The 19,946-nt window shown below is 40.4% G+C and overlaps 1 protein-coding gene across 1 annotated transcript in view; it reads left to right on the top strand.

Moving 5' to 3' along the window:
• The window catches only part of b4galt2 (UDP-Gal:betaGlcNAc beta 1,4- galactosyltransferase, polypeptide 2), a 184,092-nt gene that overhangs the window by 72,179 nt on the left and 91,967 nt on the right, over window positions 1-19,946 (top strand). The window contains exon 3 of the mRNA XM_085804201.1: window positions 18,083-18,201. Within this exon, the coding sequence (XP_085660327.1) occupies window positions 18,083-18,201 (119 nt within the window). The remainder of the gene's footprint in view (window positions 1-18,082; window positions 18,202-19,946) is intronic.

Below are 19,946 nucleotides of genomic sequence, written 5' to 3'. Positions count from 1 at the left end.
GTTATCGAAGATTTCTGTGATTTTTTTTTTCTTTTTTCTTCAAGTAGTTCAAGGATCTACATTACACTGCTAAAGTATCAAAGCACTCAGTCCTCAGAGAAATGCACACAGTCCCTATTCAGAAATTGTGACTTATAACCAGCTGTCAGGACTGCTGAACTTTGTGATGTCACAAAAAAACAATCTTTGTCTTCAGCCTTGTAAGAATTTGTTTCTGGGGACTGTATTTTTATTCAGTCACTCAGTCAACCAATCAGAGGAGAGCTTGCCTTTGATTAGCTCACTCACTTGATTTTGCCTTTTAGACGAAATGTAATACTATAGTGAGGTGATTTTTGGTAATTAAAGCAGAAGTAAGTGATATATTTGTGTTAATATAAGTCTTAAATAGTTATATCTTCCGACAGCAATCACTTACATAGAGTGTTTGGACTGAAACACGGGTCTCTCAGTCACTCTGCTCTGCTCTGAGCCGAAGAGAAAACTTTTCTCGTATCCTACAGTTTTTATCCAATGAGGAGAGAGAACGGCATGCAGGGCTGTGTGTGCAGCCAAGGAACGCCGTGAATGTGGCGACGTAGGGACGAGGACTGTTATGGTGCGTTCACGGCAACTCGTAACTCGTGTTTTTCCGACCTGTGAAGTTGTACCAGTTCGATCTGGTACGAGTTCACGGGTCGGAAGTTACGAGTGGCCGTTATAGTGACTTTCACCGGTAAAACAGGTCGGAAAAACACGAGTGGGTTGCCTGGAACGCTACAAAGTCGTAAGTTGTTACTTGAAGCTGTAATTTACGGTTTCAAAAGCCTGCCTCGAACGCAGCATTAGCCAAAACGACCGGATCGCTTACTTCTGCTTTAAAACAACCTATCTTACATTGGATATCAACACTTCAAATAAGACACAGGAAAAGTGTAGAATATGGGTTCTTTTGCAGATATTGCAATTCATCCGTAGGGGAATCTAAATATTTGTACCAAAAATGATGGTGATCCATCCAATAACTGTGACAATCTCGACCAAAGTAAGAGGCCAAATAACATCAGTCATCCCTAGAGCGAGGCTGAAAACACAAGAAGTGGTCAGGGGTGTAATTCATCTTTGGCAACAGTGCTCCTACGATCATTGCAAGATTATAACAATCAAAAACAGTCTATTAGTTTTAATTTAGAAGGGATTGGCTGGGTGTTATAGGGTTAATCTGGAGATACGATTTTGCACGAAGTGTAGCCAACATTAGGCGACACAGTCCAACAGTTCGCCCACTAATAATCAGTCACTCAGTATCATTATGGCTAAATAATAATTAGTTCTCGAAAGACATTTTATTTTCCGTTAATTGAGGAAGACAATTCACTCACTTTAGAGCTGTGAATAATTTTGGTGAAATTAATGAAATGTGGCTTTGACGTTTTAATTTTTGCGATAATTCAAATGTTGGTGCACAGTTATGATCCACTCTGTGAAAATGTAACTCTACCTCAAGTCTACATTTACATTTATACTTCCTTGTACATTCATTATCTATTTTCTGCAGTTTTTATTCCTTTTACCTCAATTAGCTTGAGAGGCAGTTAGAGTAGAGGAGGTATAGTCTCATTAGATCGCCCTGCTGCCATGATGTCATTATCATCGTATTTTGTTCTTGAATCAGTGAAAGTTGTTGTTTGGGACATGGCAGACAAGAATGAGAGGTGAAAAGAGCTGATTTGTTATGAAGGCTATATGATTTATTGTTATTGAGCGGTTTGTGGTGTGTGTGTATCTGTAATTGAATTGGCTGAGGTGTGTATGTGTGTGTATGTTTTGTCAAAACTGAAAGGAATCACAGCTCCCTGTCTATTTTCATTCCTACGGATGGATATCACTGTCAGCTGGGCACACACACACACACACACACACACACACACACAAAGGTCGCACAATTGGGAAACAACTTGTATTTGGCACAAAAAGTCATAAATCATAAAGTTTTTGTCTTAAGCTTTTAGTTAAGGTTGGGGAAAATGTTTAGTAAGGATTAGGGTAAGTCTGTATGGTCTATAACTCAATGTTGTATACAAATATATACAAAGTTGTTGTGTATCAGTCTCTCCTGGTGTTGGCACTTCTATATTATCCATTTTCTCTCTCCCTGTGTGTGTGTGTATTACAAATTGTATGCAGGCTAGACTCATATTTCAATGTTAATGTGCAGCACACAGAGGCGGCTGCTGAAGCTGTGAGCATAATGATTTACAGGACTGAGAAAAGTTTTGGAAGAGCAAAGGTTTTTTTTTTTTTTATTATCCCCTTTTTAAATTCCTTTATTTACATTTCAACAACACAGCAGAGGTTTTTACGGTAACATTTGAATATGAATGTAGCACTGCAACAAACAAGGGCTCACAGTGTGGTGTCTGGTTGAGTGCAAACGGCTTTTAACAGCAGCTGCTGAGTGCTGATTTAAGCTACTGCTCAAAGCATAAATCATTAACGTATGCAGGTACAGTACAGTACGCTGCAGCTGAGGTCACTGAATAAGAGAAATGTAACTTCTATATATTTTTTCTCTGGACTGCAGACTTATATATTGTCTTAGGAGTTAGGTCTATAAATGTGGAGGGAAGTGCAGTAGAGACCCCAGGTGTGTGGGGAAAGTCTGCACCAGGCTGTCAGGGCTTCTGGCTGGGTAAACACAACCAGCTGGAGAAATTGAAAGCATTACGTTTTCTCTTTCACCTCCTTTTTTCTTTTTTGCACAGCTTGTTCAAGGCAGGAGTGATGCGCTTTTGTTCTGCCTCACCATCATCCTGTATAAAAGGCACCAACATCGCATTGTTGTTGTGGCAATAAGCTGGTAGAAACGGGAGAGCCGGAGAGCCGGATCAAGGTAGAGCCGGCATGCCAACGCTGGTGTACCCTTTAATATCACAGCCAATGAGGGGGTCTTCTTAATGGCAACAGAGCAGCGTCTGTTGGAGAGGCAACTCTCTGTTTTCTGCTTGTAGATCTTGTTTTAACCCGCGGCTCCGCTGAAAACATTTCCTGTTGTGAGTAGTTGGGGTCATGTAGTTTTCTTAAATGACTCAGTTAAACTCAAAAGCCTCTGATTCACTGTAATGAAGGGCACTTAGTGTTTATTAAATTTATATTTTATCCTTATCCGCTCTGCGCTCGTGGTACTTTGGCTTCACGGTCAGGAATCGAAGCCGACATGTTGTTGTGTATAGGTTGTTGTTGTTGTTGCTGGTCAACATTTTAGACTTTTGTGTGTCAAAGGCAGAAAAACCAGCAGTTGATGAGAGGAGGACACGTCGGCTTCAGCTGCTTTTTTTTGTTCTTCACAGGGCTTGTTTTGTTGCTACCTCCAAATCCTAGTACCTGCTCTTCACCTCTTAAACGAGCCATAAAGTCTGTGATGTTGCGGTTGACGAACTCAGCTGTCACCATGATGACAAACATTAATGGTTTCCCCTGGCAACCTGAGCATTTAGAGGAACAAACGGGCATAAAAGATGCACAGATTCAAAAGGTTATACGTAAGAAATAAAGCATGACAGCCCCAGGCTCCTTGAGACATCTTACTATAAATATTATTATTTCTGCACTGACAAGATACTGACGCAGTTTGTGCAAAAACACTGACATTAACATTTAAAAAAAAAGACTCTTAAATTTCAAACTGGCACGCAATGACAGACCTCCCATTGCTACTTTAAATGATTTTACACTCCTATCCACTTCTAATCATGTGATGGTAATAATCATCATCATCTGTACTGTTATTGTTATTATAATTATTATAACATGACACGTACACAGTGTATTTTTTTATTTTTTTATTTTTTCAGAAACTTTGTTTTCTGTTTTTGTTATTTCCTGTGAGGATTCATCCATGACTCTGTGTGGCTCCTAATTATAGTGAAGCACTGTGGAGTAAACAAGGGCCTGACTTATCAGGCTGCTTTTGATTCATTGTGCTGCTGTTGCTACAGTTGCTCCGAGTTTTAAGACAGGCATGAATGATTTCAGCGCTAGTTTTTCTTTGGCTTGTTTCCCTAAATTAGTTTAAAAAAACAAAAACAGAAGAAGCCATATGGTGCAGAGTTTAAAATAAAAAAAATAGTGTAGCTGTTTTGTTCCTGTAGCTCCAAGGCTCTCAAATTAAAACATATAACCTGCTTTTCACCCTCACGGTCATTAAGTCATTTTACACCCGGTGTAATTACAATAGACTGCAAAATCATTAAACAATGAGCCACAGTGCAAACACTTTTTCAGGTCAAATTAAGCCATTTGCTGTAGTAAAGAAGAGTTAAGAGGACAGTTTTTTTTTGTTTCAGTGATTATTTAATGGAGGATTACACTTAATACAAGGTCTTAACCACATTTTTAATGAGGGTCCAATCAGTTTTCGAGACATAAACAGTTTAATTTCTTCCCAAATTCATGTTCTCTGAAAGTAGTGTGCTCAGATTCATACTGTGCCTGAGTGTCCGTTCTCCTTGATTGCTGTAACTCTCTGTGTTTATGTATCGCTCATCCTGCTCTGTCCTGTTTGAGCCTGTTGTTGCTGTTAATGAGATCAAAATGAGAGACCATATTAATCCAGTTCTTGCTTGCCTCCACTGACACCCTGTAAACTCTGTGATTTTTTTTTGTGTTGTTTACTGGCTGCAATTCACGAAATGCACTCCTCACATTTCTGAACTCTTGCCCTCACTATTAGAAACCTGTGACCAAATAAAGCCTGAGAAGCAGGGTTTTCTCAGTAGCTATGACCAAAAACCTTCCTCACACAGATTCATTCCTCTCGTTCTGTCAGGACTTTCAAATTAATTTGTTTTTGTGTTATTTTTCCCACTGTGTGTCCGCGTGCCATCCCCTTTTGATCCCTGGAACGACTGCTTTGAATTAATTTCTGAACAAGCTGTCTTTCAAGGAGTCATGTTCACAGACAGTTCGTCCGTGTGTGTGTGTGTGTGTGTGTGTGTGTGTGTGTGTGTGTGTGTGGCATTTGTATCCTCTAACAGTTGGACGTATGTAGATGGCCTTTAATGATGACACACGGAAAAAAAGGAGATTAAAGCAGAGGAAGAACATGGGCAAAGGGACCCTGATACTCTGTGATGGATGTGTGTGTGTGTCTGTGTACAGACAAATACACACATGCATGCACGACACTTCAAAGTAGGCTACAGCCTCAGAAATGTCAAATGTCAGATTCCGTTCAGCTACTACAGTAACATTTGCGCGACATGAACTGCTCTCTGAAAGACTATCTTTTCTTCCTCCCTTTGATACACTTAATCAAAAAAAATTGTTGGTCAGGCAAAGGCAAAACACACGCTGGTAAATTCATGTCTCCAATAACACAGTTCATGCAGTCTTCCACAATGACATTCAAGTAGCCACATGTAGCCTTCTTGTTGATTTTGAGCTCTGATTCAAAGGTTTTATAAAATCAATCAGTTTGTTTTGCTTCACTTTGCCTGGAAAGGAACTTGTGTTTCTCTGTGTTGAAATATGAGTGGAATCAGTTTTCAGAAGCCAAATGTCCAGTAAATATGGTCTGGACATGTGGTGGATGCCAAAGGACAAATTGTGCAAATGTTGGCTAGTACTTTTGTGGCAGACACTTTTAGTTTTCGTGACGTCTCTGTACGTTTGTGTCCACCTGCTTCTTTTAATTCTCTGTGTGCCGCCCGTGCCGTCTTTGCAGTGAACTTTGATTTCAGTCTGAACTTTTCAGCTTAATGTTAGCTTTAAAGTAGCTAACACTTTAGCTTAGCATTCACCTTCATGACCAAAGGAAGCAGCAAATATTTTTGATGTTTAAAGCAGAAGTAAGCGATCCGGTCGTTTTGGCTAACTTCTTGTCAGCCGATGGAGTTAGCAGTCCCGCCCTCGTCCCTACGTCACCACATGCACGCGCATCCCTTGGCTGCACACACAGAGAGGACCGCCCCTTTATGCCGTTCTCTCTCCTCATTGGATAAAGGTTGTAGGATACAAGGAAAGTTTTCTCCTCGGCTTACAGCAGAGCAGAGTGACTGACAGACCCGTGTTTCAGACCAAACACTCTATATAATGATTGCCGTCGGAAGATATAACTATTTAAGACTTATATTAACACAAATATTCCGCTTACTTCTGCTTTAACTCGTCTTTATGATGAATAAAGTTACAGTAGCTAATGTCGCTGGCATAACTTTATTGTAACTGTATAGGCTATACAATGATAACTAACATTAGCATTGTTGAGCAACAAATTACAACTAATGCCGCTGACATTTTGGTTCGACAAAGAAGCTATAAGCTAAAGTAGCCGACACTGAAGCTTATCGTTTTAGCCTAGCATTAGCCTCTATTAGCAGTGAATTAACAGCTAAATCATCATATGACCTTTATGTTAGCCTCTAGTGTTTTAATAATTACACTAAAAACACAGCGACTAGGCCTTTAATGTCCTTTTAATGTGAATCTATGTTTCACAGTAATTTCTTTAATGAGAGCCCCATACCATGTTTGTTTAGTGTATTTAATGAGCTTGTTGACCCTCATTTGTATGGATACTGCAGGCGCAGCTGGAGTCCTCTAATTGATGACATATTCCCAGGGTCAGCTCCCATTGTCAGTACCCATGATGCTCTCTGCGTGACACCACCTTGATGAATTGGGCCTGATGGAGGTCTGAGAGCCAAGATGTTAAAGTGAGGAAAGTGATTGGCAGCGTGTGGGATTGTTGCCTTTAAAGCAGCTAACTGACTTTTCTTACTGTTAGCACTTGTGAACAACAAAGCAACAAACATGATTGACGTCTCATTTTATCTTAAAGTTTGCCTTTGTAATAGACAAAGCTAAGCTGCTAATGTAACTGACCTATCATTTAAACTTTAGCCTTCATGAACAGAGTGTTTCTGTCTCCGTCTCTGTCTCTGTCAATCTTCACGTTACTTCATGGAAAAACCTGGAGAAATGTCAAGACACAGCAGTGGACACCAATGATGAATTTATATTGCAGTGTTGTTCTTGGCTGAAGAGAGCGTGGTAGAATGAAAACTTGAGTCTACAACATTGTAATCCTCTGGCAGCGTGAAACCAGCTCCCTGCACCATTTCACGTCTGACCACAACAAGGCTCAGCGGGCTCTGACAGCATCATGACCTTGGAGCCCCCATGCACTTGGCTACGTCTATTTCAGGAAACTGACTCTTCCGAGAACAGTGTTCATAGTGTGTGTGTGTGTGTGTGTGTGTGTGTGTGTGTGTGTGTGTGTGTGTGTGTGTGTCTGTGTGTGTGTGTGTGTCTGTGTGTGTGCCAGCATATGTGCCAACTACCACATCAGTATGCCAGCTGGACAGTGCCAGTGAGACCTGTAGCTGCACTGCCAAACACATACTCACACACACTCTCACACACACACACAAATACATGTTGGCCTGCTACTGTTGTTTCATCTGCCACTCATGCAGATTTGATATCATGTAATAGGGAGAACAGTCCAAATCACACCAAAAACAGCATCTAGGGAAACACACACCAAAACACACAAGTTTGTACGGTTGGAAGAGCCAGTAGCTACACAACTCGGCTGTACTGTGGCTGCTGTCCCTAGATTACTTGGAATAGGTTAATTCCAGATTAATAGGATGATGTTAATCAAGGATTACGTTAACATAATTGTCTGGGGTTTTTTTTTTTTTAGAGGAAACTGAACAACAATAATCTGTGTGATTAAAAACAACACAGAGTTTTTTTTGCTCTTCTTCCTTCCCTGTTTTCATTATTTAATTAGATGTAGATGTTTAGTTTTTGCTGTCATGTTTGACAAATACAAATATTAAACTCACATTTCAAAGTTCTGAAGCAGAAAATATTTACCAGATTTCCCATAATAATAATAATTTAATTAACATAATTGCAGAAAGCTACAGTATTGCTCCTTTGTGTAAAAATTGACTGTATGTATCTGACATGACATGCACAGAGCAGGGAGAAGTGAAAAGAGCCCAAAACCCAGCAACACCGGAGGTATAGGCCTATTGTACATAACAGCTTTATCGTTTAGACCAATGGGTTTCAATTTGATTCAACTTTACATCCACATACATATCAGCCAAAGGGGCTCCAACACGGATGACCTGATTCTGGTGCCTCCCAGTGGGAGCATCCATCCCAGGAGATAGATAGCAATAGACTGAAATAGACAGAAACAGACCGACAACATGAAATAGACTGCACCAGATTTCACCGATACTGTCTATCACTCCTAACCAACAATAGCTTAAAGTGTACCAAAAAGGACATCATTTTCATGTAATAATGCAATGGGAATTTGATTGATGTGAAACTGCAAAGTTAGCACTGGTCTTTGAAGGTTTTTCAAACGTGCACTGAATCTAATTTTCACCAAATAAGGTATCAAAAATTCCCCAAATGTGCTAAAGTCTTGATATTATCCCTCGCCTGTTGTAGACGGGAGCATTAGTCATGTTGGGCGAAGTTACACTCATGTGAACTATTAGTTGGATTATTTTGGCAGTGAATGTGAATATGGAGGTCCTCAACCCTTATTTGTGGAGTTGCAGTCTCTAGAAACACTGCAAGAAGCTCATCGTCTTGTAATGGGTGAGTGTGTAAAATGTTGCAAAAGCTTAAATAAACTTTAATGAATTAATAATTTTTCAAAGATTAATACACACATCCAGTTTCCAGTTCTGAGTCTAGGTCATGGTAACTTAATGAATTATATTATTTGAAATTATTGCTATACACGACGGAAATAGAGAAAAGTTCTGATTGAATAATAAATCATTCCAGGCGTTATTGTCCCTTCTGGTTTTCCGTCACACTTTGATGCTTTGGCAGCTGTGAGCGTGAAACAGTTGTTAAATTGCAGCCTCAAAATGAACCCTGACCCAGAAGTAAAAACAGATTTGATGATATAGTAACTTAATGTGAATGTGATAAAGGTGAATGCCCGCTTTATCATTTGCTTTGCACTGGTTCACGCCTTATCTGTAGCATCACTATCACTTCCCTGGATCTCTATGAGACTGACAAAGAGAACAAGAAAACCAACAATTACAAACAGTAACGGCGCAGCATTGAAGTGAAAAACAACACTTTCATAATATCACTGGTGTTATGTTGCCATGGAGTTTGGCTCGCAGCCTCACACTATCTGTCACCCTCGCTTCACTTTGTGTTCCCATTGTTTTCTACCTCTGTTTCCTCAGCTGTGTCGTTCTCTCTCTTTCTGTTTACTCTCCAACCTGCTGTCCGTCTCACTCTCCTTCCTTTTTCTTTAAATCTTTTATTCTTTGCTGATCTTGCCCACTTCTCTTTCTTTCTTCACATGCCCTGTTTCTTATGCCATCGTTGTGTTAGTACATGCATTCTCCATCTGTCTTCATGCCCCCTACTTGCAACCTCTTCTGTCTCATTACAAAAACACATCAGTGAACATACTGTGCACATGGATCGGAGCCATTAAGTGCTTTTTGCTTTGCTTGTTTGGGTAATGATCCGCAACACTGGTATTGAATAGAGCATTGAGTAGTGCTTCAGTAAATGCTGATAAAAGTACTGTTAGTTGATGCGAGACACGGCACTATCAAAGACCTTTTCCAGAACGTCTGAAGCTCCTCACACTGTAATTACTTCCGTCAGCCTGCTTAAAATTCACACTCACTAATGAAATTTCTTGTTAAGGCTTGTTTGTGTACGCACACAATGTTTGTCATACATTATGCCAGAAAATGGAAATATATTTCCTAATGATTAAAGATTGGTATTCCCTCTCTGCCTGGCTGCGAGCGTGTCTGAACAGGGAACAAAACAAATCCGAGGGAAGATGTCTGTAGCAGAGCTGTGGTCTTTAATTCCTCATTGTAAGTTATAAGACGTTTGATGATTGTATTTTACCGATATATTCACTGTAGTTGTTGTTGGTGGATTCAGCAACAGAGGGTCCCTGGGCAGTGTCGTCATAAACCCCCCTCTGCCCATCCCTCCTTTCTCTCTTTGCAGGTGTTTTTCTGCCTCCTTGCAATGTGTTTTTTTTGTAGCTGCTTTGAGTTTCTTTGCGGTAATGTTGTTTCTCGTGATTGTAGTCATCTTTGTAGTCAATTAGTATTTTGTTCTGGTCAGTCTCTTTATCATCAGATTTTGTCTCTTTTCACAAGTTTGTGTCTGTTCGTGGTCAGTTTGCGTTGTTTTGTGATCAGTTTGTGTCTCTTTACAGTTGTTTTCTGCCAATATGGTCACTCTGTGTTAACTTTGAAGTCACTTGCAGATCATTACAGTACAGTGGTGAATAAATCAGCAGGTCAGTGTCACTGTGTCCCTCCCTTGCTCATATCACTGCAGCTGCTTGTTGTGCTTTTATCCTTTAATTTAATGCTGTCACCACTGGCTGTGTTGGTAAAACTGATGGAAAGAATTCACCTCCTGGTTCTGGAAGTCTTTAATGACTTCCCGTCATCCTCAACAATGAAATGCACCTTGGGAGTCACAATTATTTTTTAAAGTTTGTATCTTTTACTTTTTTTTTTTCTTTTAGCAAAGAAACAGATAATTTCAAATGTAGTTGCTGTTGCTTTATGTTGATAATTCAACTTTGATGCTGATCTCAGGGCTCCAACTTTCAGATTTCTATCCATTTCAGTGCAATTTTAACATGTTTTTGGTTTCGTTGTCATGCTTTAGAAACGTTATCATTGTGGAACTGTCCTTTACATATTCTTTCTGTTGTGCTCTCAAGGAAATACCGGCACACAGTGTTTGAGAGATGGTTGCAGAACAGCAACCAAGAACAGACAGATTTATCCTTTCCGTAAAAATTCATGTTTTCTTTTTGTTGCCTGGATTTTATTTTTCCGGCAACATGGCCCACGACAACAAAGCTATCAGTTTGTGGATGGTGCTGTGTTCTCTTCCTTTTGTGCTTGCTGTAAATACACCACTGTTAACCCTTCATCTCTTCTTTTTTTTTCTTTTTCTGGCACACACATGCACATGCACACCCACCGTGCATGTTGTGCATAAATACACACCCACACGAACAGATGACTGGATGTTTTGCATGTCAAGGAGATTCTTAGATAACAATAATCCTCTGATCCAGTAAATTCACACAAATACACACACGCGCGCGCGTGTACGCAGACGCACACTTGCATGCAAACACGGCACAAGCACACAATCAGGGTTTCATGTTTGAACGCATAGTCTTTGCAGCTGATGATTTATAGATAGACCCAGACTAAAGGCTGTGTGACAAGAGGAGAGGAGGATGAAAACATGAAGGCAGAGGAGGTAAAATGATTGATTTTGTATGAGCTAAGTTAAAAAAAAAAATCTATGAGTTGACTTGAAGACATTTTTGTTTCACTCTTTCCCCTTTCCATAATTCCTCAAGCACACTTCCCTCCCCACTTCCCATCACATCTTTTCTCTCCTCGCACTCCTCTCCCGTCTTTTTTCAACCTCCTTCTCTTTTTCTCCCTCTCTCTCCCCATCTCTGGAAGAATAGCAATTACAGCCTGCAGTTGGGAGAGACACTTGTAAATGATTGAGAGAGAGAAAGAGAAGAGAAGGAGAGTAGACAGGCTAATAAGATTCAGAGAGCAGAAAGTCTCTATTGTCACAGAGCCTTTGTCAGTGGGAGGCAGGAGGAGAGAAACAATCTCTCCTTCCCTCCCTCTCCCTCTTTCTGTCCTTTCGCTCTCTATTCTTTACTTTTTTCTTCCCATTTATTCACTTTCTCTGACTCCCACTTCTCCCCTCCTCCCGAGGCCAAAGAACCAAAACTCAATTATGAACTCAGAACTTCTCTCAGAAATCTGACCCGGACGCTGCCGCAGCCTCGCTCGTCACTTAAGTAACAGGAACGCACAAAATGTCTCAGGGCAGAGCTGCTGATTAACAACCAGCCTGTTGTTGTGTAGTTGGTGCAGTCAGATGGTCTGACCGGTGACAATGCAACAAACAACACAAATCATGGTGTTAATCTTCATGGAGCCACACTTCAAAGGCAGAGGGAAGTTGTTAAAGTATGTCAAATTAAACCACTGATGTTTTTTATGTCTTTCTTTTTATTCAGATTTGATCCTGTAGTTACTGTGAAGGAAGTTGTTGGTGTTAATTTTGCATTTGGTTATGTAACTGTGCACTATGTGTAATGGTGAGAAATCAAGGATTTGATTGCAACAAAGATATAATTTAAAAGTTTTCTCTTTATCCTGGAAGTGTATAACAATATACAGTATATTTAATTCAAATGTTAAACTTTTGCACTCAAACAGTGTAGTTGCTTTTTAACAAGGTACAGTAATCAATATTAAATAGCATCTACTCCAGTGCTTTAAGTATTGCACTGCTCTGACATCATTTGACAGTAAAAAAAAAAAAAAATCAATATTGATGCAGCAGAACCAGAGAAACAGTCTTTTTTTTTTATTTCATGTCTTTTATGGTTTAAAAAAATTTGGTTTCCTACATTTACCCACAATGCACTTCAATTGCCTAATAGTTGGCAAGAGATTCAGGCTTGTTGTTGTGGTGGCAGCTAATGTAGCCTCCAGCTGCTAGCCTCAAGCAGGGATTAGGGGCAGGGTACAGAAATCTTGTCTTTCTAACTTCTCACCCCCCAACCCCCTCTAGCCGTCTTTGGCTTCTTTCAATTTCAAACTCAAAAGTCTTCATTGAGTCAACACCGACTGAGGTGACATCATTTGCGGACATTTTTCAGATGTTCCTTGGCATAAAAATAAAAAAATATATGATTTTAATTGTCGGTTTATGATTGAAGAATGTAAACAAATCAAATAATGGTGAATGATTTCTCCATGTGATGAATTCTTCTTTTTTTACTTTTTTGACCTGGTAGAATTCTAAACTACAGTATTTTGTAAGGAACTAGTTAATTAATTATTAGTTGTGGGAAGACTGACTCGTGGCAGTCTAACAAGACAGATTGTAATTATAAAACGATTAATTATTTTGCTGTGACAGCTTGAAGATTTCACACTTGATCCAAACTGGACACATGGAAAACGTGACTAAACCAGGGGAGTACAACTATTAGATGCTGCACTGTTGATTGAGACAACATGTATGATCAGGGCTGACAGGCCAGAATGACCCCAGTTACAGTAAGTCCTGGTTATCAGGAACCAGGTAGATCTGTTAAAATATGGACCGCATGTTCACGGCCACTGGCGTAGTGGAGGTAGTGTTTGTGACCGAGGTCTGAATGTTGTTTGGAGTATTTCTAGGACTTTCAGCTTTGATTTGTGCGCTACGTGGTGAGAAAAGGCGACAACATGAGACAGGAGGAGAGAGAAACACACACACAAAATCTATGAATGGATGCCACGTCACACGAAGCCCTCAGAAGAACCAACAAAATACTCCAGTGCTCCAATTTTTATCCTACTTCTACTTCCTTGTTATCAAGTCTGACCCAGGCTGAATCACCTCCTCAAATAGGCCAGCTCACTCTACGTGTGTGTGTGTCTGTGTGTGTGTGTTTGGAGTGCTTACTGCCTCAGGTCTGCGCTCAGTGTATTGCGTCTGTACATGTGCTGCTAACCTAATAGCTCAGAGATTTGGTTCATTATTATAGAGGGGAAAATTTGTGTGTGTATACTCTGTGTGTGTGTGTGTGTGTGTGTGTGTGTGTGTGCGTGCGTGCGTGCGTGCACAGATCTGCGTACAGTGTATATTTGCAGACAAAGCAGTGATGTATCCCCCAAAGTGTAGCGGATGTCCCGCATCGAGCGATCAAGCAGCATGATTATAATGTATTACTCTAATATCACCACATAGATAAGCATATTGTGTGTGTGTGTGTGTGTGTGTGTGTGTGTGTGTGTGTGTGTGTGTGTGTGTGTGTGTGTGTGTGTGTGTGTGTGTGTGTGTGTGTGTGTGTGTGTGTGTGTGTGTGTGCGCGCAGGGGCATGTGTGATAATTGCACTGCTATCAATCTACTGCACATTACAACTCTCATTTATCATCTCTCTCTCTCTCCACCAACATTAGCTCAAACCCACTTTCTCAATTTTTTGACATGCACACACATGCACATTTCCTCCCTTTTCCCCTTTCACAGTTTATACACACACACACACACACACACACACACACTGTAGTCTTCTGTGTCTGCGTCACTGGACTCTTTAGAAACCAAATGAACTCCTTTACCTTTCTTTCACCATCTTTTCTGATCAAGTCGACATGCATGGGGAATCACACACCAATAAAATAAATATAATGAAGTGCATCACTTCTAATTGAGGTGATATCAACCAAATCTGGATCCTTGTTTCTATTCCTTAAAACAGAATGAACTTAAGCTTTTTTAATCATAGGAATGATTAGACATATTGGGCTTATTAAAAACACAATTAAATGATAATTAAAAACATGTTAGAGCCTCGAAAGCTCATGTTATACTTTGTATTTCATATGTTGTGTCAGTATGTAAGCTAACTGCCTCCTGTCTCCAGCAGTGTAGTTATTGCACAGACATGATAGTTTTAACAATCCTCTCATGTACCTCTCACAACAAAGCAAGTGCGGTAATTGTAAAACCAACAAGCTGAAACATTATAATCACTCACAGATGAAGCAAATAACACTGATAATCTTGTTACACAGATCAGGGTGCAGGTCACATTTAAAAATGACAAAAGACACATAATAATATGCAACATGAAAAGAAAGGATGACTCGATTAGAATAAGACCGAAAAGACACGGGACAACCCGTCTGGTCTGAGACAGAAGGGACAAGTTATGCAAAATTTCAAGGAAGGATTATGGGACGAATGTGGCACATTAAATCCTTCTGCATAATGGCCTGTGTAGCTGCAGGGCAGTCAGAGGTAGCAACGTTTTGGCTTGCCACCACAATTCCTCCAAATGACAAACTATTTCCTTAAAAAGTAGTAACAGTACAGGAAATATGTAATAGTTTTACTATCAACTTCAAAATACTGAATGTCTCATAGATTCTCTTTATCACTTTAATTCCCTAATTAAAAGCAACCCCAAAGCAAGAGTTTGACGTTTGACCCCCAACAAGAAGGATGAGTTGCATTCATTTTAAAGACTGAAGAAAAAGTTCAAATATTGTGCTGCAGGATCATCAGATCACATATTCAGTTTTAGTGCAGTCGTCTTGTTGCTGTATGTTTTTTGTATAAATCTTACCCTGCAAGCTTATTGTTATATAACCTGAATACAGACCTAGTCAGGACTATTATATTATAGTCGGGGGTCTTTATCTGCTGCAGAGACACAGTGCACTAAAAACACACAACGCTCCCTTTGCCCTGTACTGGATTTAAGACTTGCCCTAAATAAAGCATAATATAGGTCTCAGAAGTAGGTTATTTCTAAGAGATAGTGGGTAGAAATGGATATTTAAGATGTGGCTTTAAAGTTGACATCTACCTGGTGCTCAAAGGTTTTTGCACTGATGTATTACATAATTTTAGTGTAAAACAAAAAAACAACTCAACTTCTGATTTAAAACTGTATATTTCTATCTTCTGATACCATGTCTTTCATGTGTTGCCTGAGAGCTAACTAACACCTCGGTGAGACTAAATGAAAACACCATGTTCAAACAAACGTCTCATTTGTGCAAGAGAGGAGGAAGGGGGGGGGGGGAGAAAACGAACGAGAGACTAGTGTGGATGAGAGCGGAGTGAGGACGGAGGATGATGGACAGAAGTGGTCGGAGGAGAGAGGGCTGTGGGGACTATTTGCATTCAGCTCTTGTGGTGTGATAAAGAGGTGTGTTATGAACATGTAACCTTGTTGCCATCGATCACGCTGCTCGCCCGCACGGTGTGGATTGGAGGAGATCTCTCAACACAAAACTTGTGTCAATGCTAAGTGGATTATTAGCTCATATACCTGTATGACCCTCATCTCTCTGTCTTTCCCCCTCCTCGTGCTCTGCAGTGCTGTGAATACTGAGTATCCATACACAGTGTGTATTGAGTGCATTAGTTTTCAGTGGAAACGCAATCGTTGCTCCAACAGCTCTGGTAGATAATCTGACGTGTTAAAGTAGGAGGCTTTTTTTCTCAAAGACAACAAATCCCATGGAAAATCAAAAACCAGCAAGTCTTTCAACAGTGTCTGGCCTCCGTGTCCTGTGTGTGCCGATCGAGGTGACAAAATATCTGTTTTTGTTTGTAGTAGGATGTAAAACGGTGTCTGTCAGAAATTGGCGGACTTGTTCCTGACAGTTTTTGTAACTTCCAACAAACATACCCGCTTCAAGCAATAACCGGCCTGATGTGTGCAGCTGTGACAGAGATGAGGGTTGGAACATTTATTCTAAGATCAATTTATTTCTTCCCAAAACTACTAACGTTGCTTTTTGGAGACGGCATGAAAGTCTTTAAAGCAGAGACGATCCAGATGTGTCTTGCCCTTTCCACTTTTTGCACATGCTCATAATGACCAGATTCAAAAAGCAAACACTTTTACCTTATTGTTGCTTTAATGTTGTTTGTATCTTATATAAAGCACTTGTCCTCCTGTCAAGAGGTGTTAAGCTAATACAGTTTTAGAGAGGAAAGTTTGTGCAGACTACTTTGTTTCAGCCGTAACAGAGTGTTTAGTGCTAATTAATTCTCCTGAAGATGTGGAGGTAGACTATAGATGTGCTTTAGAGGTTATAAATGCTGCACATTACTGTGGTTAATTAATAACACAGCTGGATACCGTAGTGTTCAACAAACTTTACTTAAACACGAGTAAATAGTGAATATTTCAGTTTTCAAGCTTCAGATTGAGGCGCATTAGATGTGTTTGAGTATTTCCAGCAGTAGGATGGTGTATACCAGAATTACAAAATATATTTCAGAGCTCATGCTCATTGTAATGAAGGAACATTGTGACTCATCTGTGTATTTCTTTTGACACTGGAGCTCTATTGTAGAGAGGAAGAAGCTCTGACCAGCCTTGCTCATTATGGTCTTTTCATGAATTCATCTTAAGACTCGTCCTTGAAAAACACATGTAGTATTTGTGATATTAGTGTTTGCCTAGAGGCAATTATGGTACAATATGTCTATTATGTCCACATAAAATGACTGATTATACACAATTACATGTCACAACAAACATAGTACAGTACCATCTCCATATACTGTAGGACGGCCTTGACCTGATGGGACACTCACATGATCCTCTTTATATGATTTGAGTTTTTAATGATAAATCTCATGTTATATGTTCTTCTCAAACATGTTGTTTTGAAAGTAATAAACACATATTATGATAAAATAATTGTAAAATATGATTATAAATGTTATATTTTTTCTGCAGTAAAAACTCTCTGTGTGAGTCTGTGTTCTCTAAATGAGGGTTATGGTTGCAGGGCTTTAGTTGGAGCCCGAACAGCAAAGCTCACTTTTCTATCTTAATGATCCGGGCTCACAGGGCACGGGGCTGCAGTTATCATCCTTGTTGGAGATATGAGATCTGCCCTTCTTCTTTTGAATTAGTCTGAACTCACAATCTCAAGCAATCAAAGGCACACACCCCATTCAGATAGCATTTGATCCGTCAGCACTCAAAGTAACAGTAACAGTAACAGTAACAGAAGACTTTATTAATCCCTGCCGGGCAATTCAGTTTCTACAAAGGAATGATGGATAGATTTACGATGATATAACATATGGTGTGGCTTCATCACTCAGCAGCGTAATTACCTTTCATGTTGTGTTTACGCTGGCTGACTTCAAAGTCTTTGTTTATTTTTTAGGAATATATGTTTTCCAAAGCCTGTGCATCTTATTAAATGCTGCATTATGCAGAGCGTATCCCTTGAAACCATTATTTCTGCACACATTGCTTTGATACACGTACACTCCATTGCTTTGAAGCTAAAAAACTCGCTCTCTCTGTCCCTCACTCCCAACATCCCTCGTTCCCCATCATCTGTTTTTTTCTTCTTCTTCTTCTTCAACTTCTCTTCTGTCCTGTGTTTTCTCCTCCGTTATCGCCCTCCTCTTAATAACTCATCTTATTAACTCTTACCGTCTCTCGTCTTCCTCTTGTTCCCTCAGTGGGGCGTCTGTTGATCGAGTTCAGCTCCCAGATGACGATGGAACGAGTGCAGAAAGAAAACCCCAACGTGACGGATGGAGGCCGCTACACCCCTCCTGACTGTCGGCCTAGATGGAAGGTCTGTATATGTCTTACACACACACACACACACACACACACGTGGAGCAGCCCAGGTCTACAGTACCTGTGTGAGACAAAAAATTGAAGTTATGCAAGAAATGAAACAGTAATATAAGTCAAAGTCTTGAGTTACTTAAAGGGATAGTTCACCCAAAATTCAAATTTCACTCATTTTCTACTCACCCTCATGTCGACTAAGGGTTGGGAGAAGTCCTCCGTGCCCTTTTGAAGTTACAGCGGGGGTCTACTCTGCGCAGCACTGCATTGCCATATGACGGTCACGAACGGGGCTCACTTTTCTTCGTACAAAAAGACACACCAAAAAACATCCAAATACCTCCATACTGCTCGTCTGTAATGTCCCTCTTGTATTGAAGCCCCAACATGAGAAATTGTTCCGAAAAAAATTAAATAAGTCTATGTTTTAAGCTTGTTTGTAGCGGAAGCTCCCAGTGTCTCAGTTCACTTTAACTTTTAAACTATTTATTTTTTTATTTTCCCTAGCAGAAATGAGCTTCCATATTTCCTCTCAGTACCAGAGGTCTGTGTAGAGCAGCCATTAAAGGACAATTCCAGGCGAATTCAACTCTGGGGTGTATTTTCATATCATTTTAGGTCTAAAAGAATGAATCTGAAGATTTTCAGTTTAATCGCTCCTGTTTTGCGGTAGTTGCATCTGTCCCTGCATCGCCACGGCAGCAATGAATGGGAGTGGATGTAAGTTCCGCTGTTTAGGCTGTTTCCAGCCCTCAAAGCCGCAATTTTTTTCCACAGACAGCGTCAGATGGCTACTCAAACATGCACCGAGAAGTTTATTTACTTCAAGCAAGCCGACATGTTTGTAAAACTAGATCTAATTCAAAGTCTCCCGGAGTCTCGCGCGAGACCCAGTTGCCGTGCGCGGTGTGTTCAGGTGCAGTGGGAAAAGCTACCGTTTGTGTCATAAACACAGGAATATCAACTCTTTACTTGCTTCAAGTAAAAAAAACTTCTCTGCGCATGTTTGAGTAGCCACCTGACGCTGTCTGTGGAAAAAAATGTACACTTCAAGCAAGTAAAGAGTTGATATTCCTGTGTTTATGACACAAGCGGTAGCTCCGACTGCGCCTGAATACACCAGCACTGCAACTTCGGGCTCGCGCGAGACTCCGGGAGACTTTGAATTAGATCTAGTTTTACAAACATGCCGGCTTGCTTGAAGTAAATAAACTTCTCGGTGCATGTTTGAGTAGTCATCTGACGCTGTCTGTGGAAAAAAATTGCGGCTTTGAGGGCTGGAAACAGCCTAAACAGCGGAACTTACATCCACTCCCATTCATTGCTGCCGTGGGGACGCGGGGACAGATGCAACTACCGCAAAACAGGAGCGATTAAACTGAAAATCTTCAGATTCATTCTTTTAGACCTAAAATGATATGAAAATACACCCCAGAGTTGAATTCGCCTGGAATTGTCCTTTAAGATGTTAACTTGTCAATCACTAATCACTCCTCACTCTGTGGAGCGTCATGTTTGTTTTAAAAGGAGAGGAGCCGTGTCTCCCTCTCTATCACACCTCACTGAGGTCAGGGTGCTTTCACTGGCAGTGAAGATTACGGTGAAGTAGATGCACCCATTGCAACGCTTAACCATAGAAAGACCAAGGCCAATTTGCTGCCAATCTTCATCGGAGCGCAAAATTACCATGAACATACAATCACAGTTCAACCTTGGACACCTCCGACCCACTCATTCAGAACACAC

This window comes from Trachurus japonicus, chromosome 17, assembly GCF_045865225.1.
Source record: "Trachurus japonicus isolate A0001 chromosome 17, Traja_1.0".
Classification (NCBI taxonomy): Eukaryota; Metazoa; Chordata; class Actinopteri; order Carangiformes; family Carangidae; genus Trachurus; species Trachurus japonicus.
This window is presented reverse-complemented; position numbering and strand designations above follow the sequence as displayed.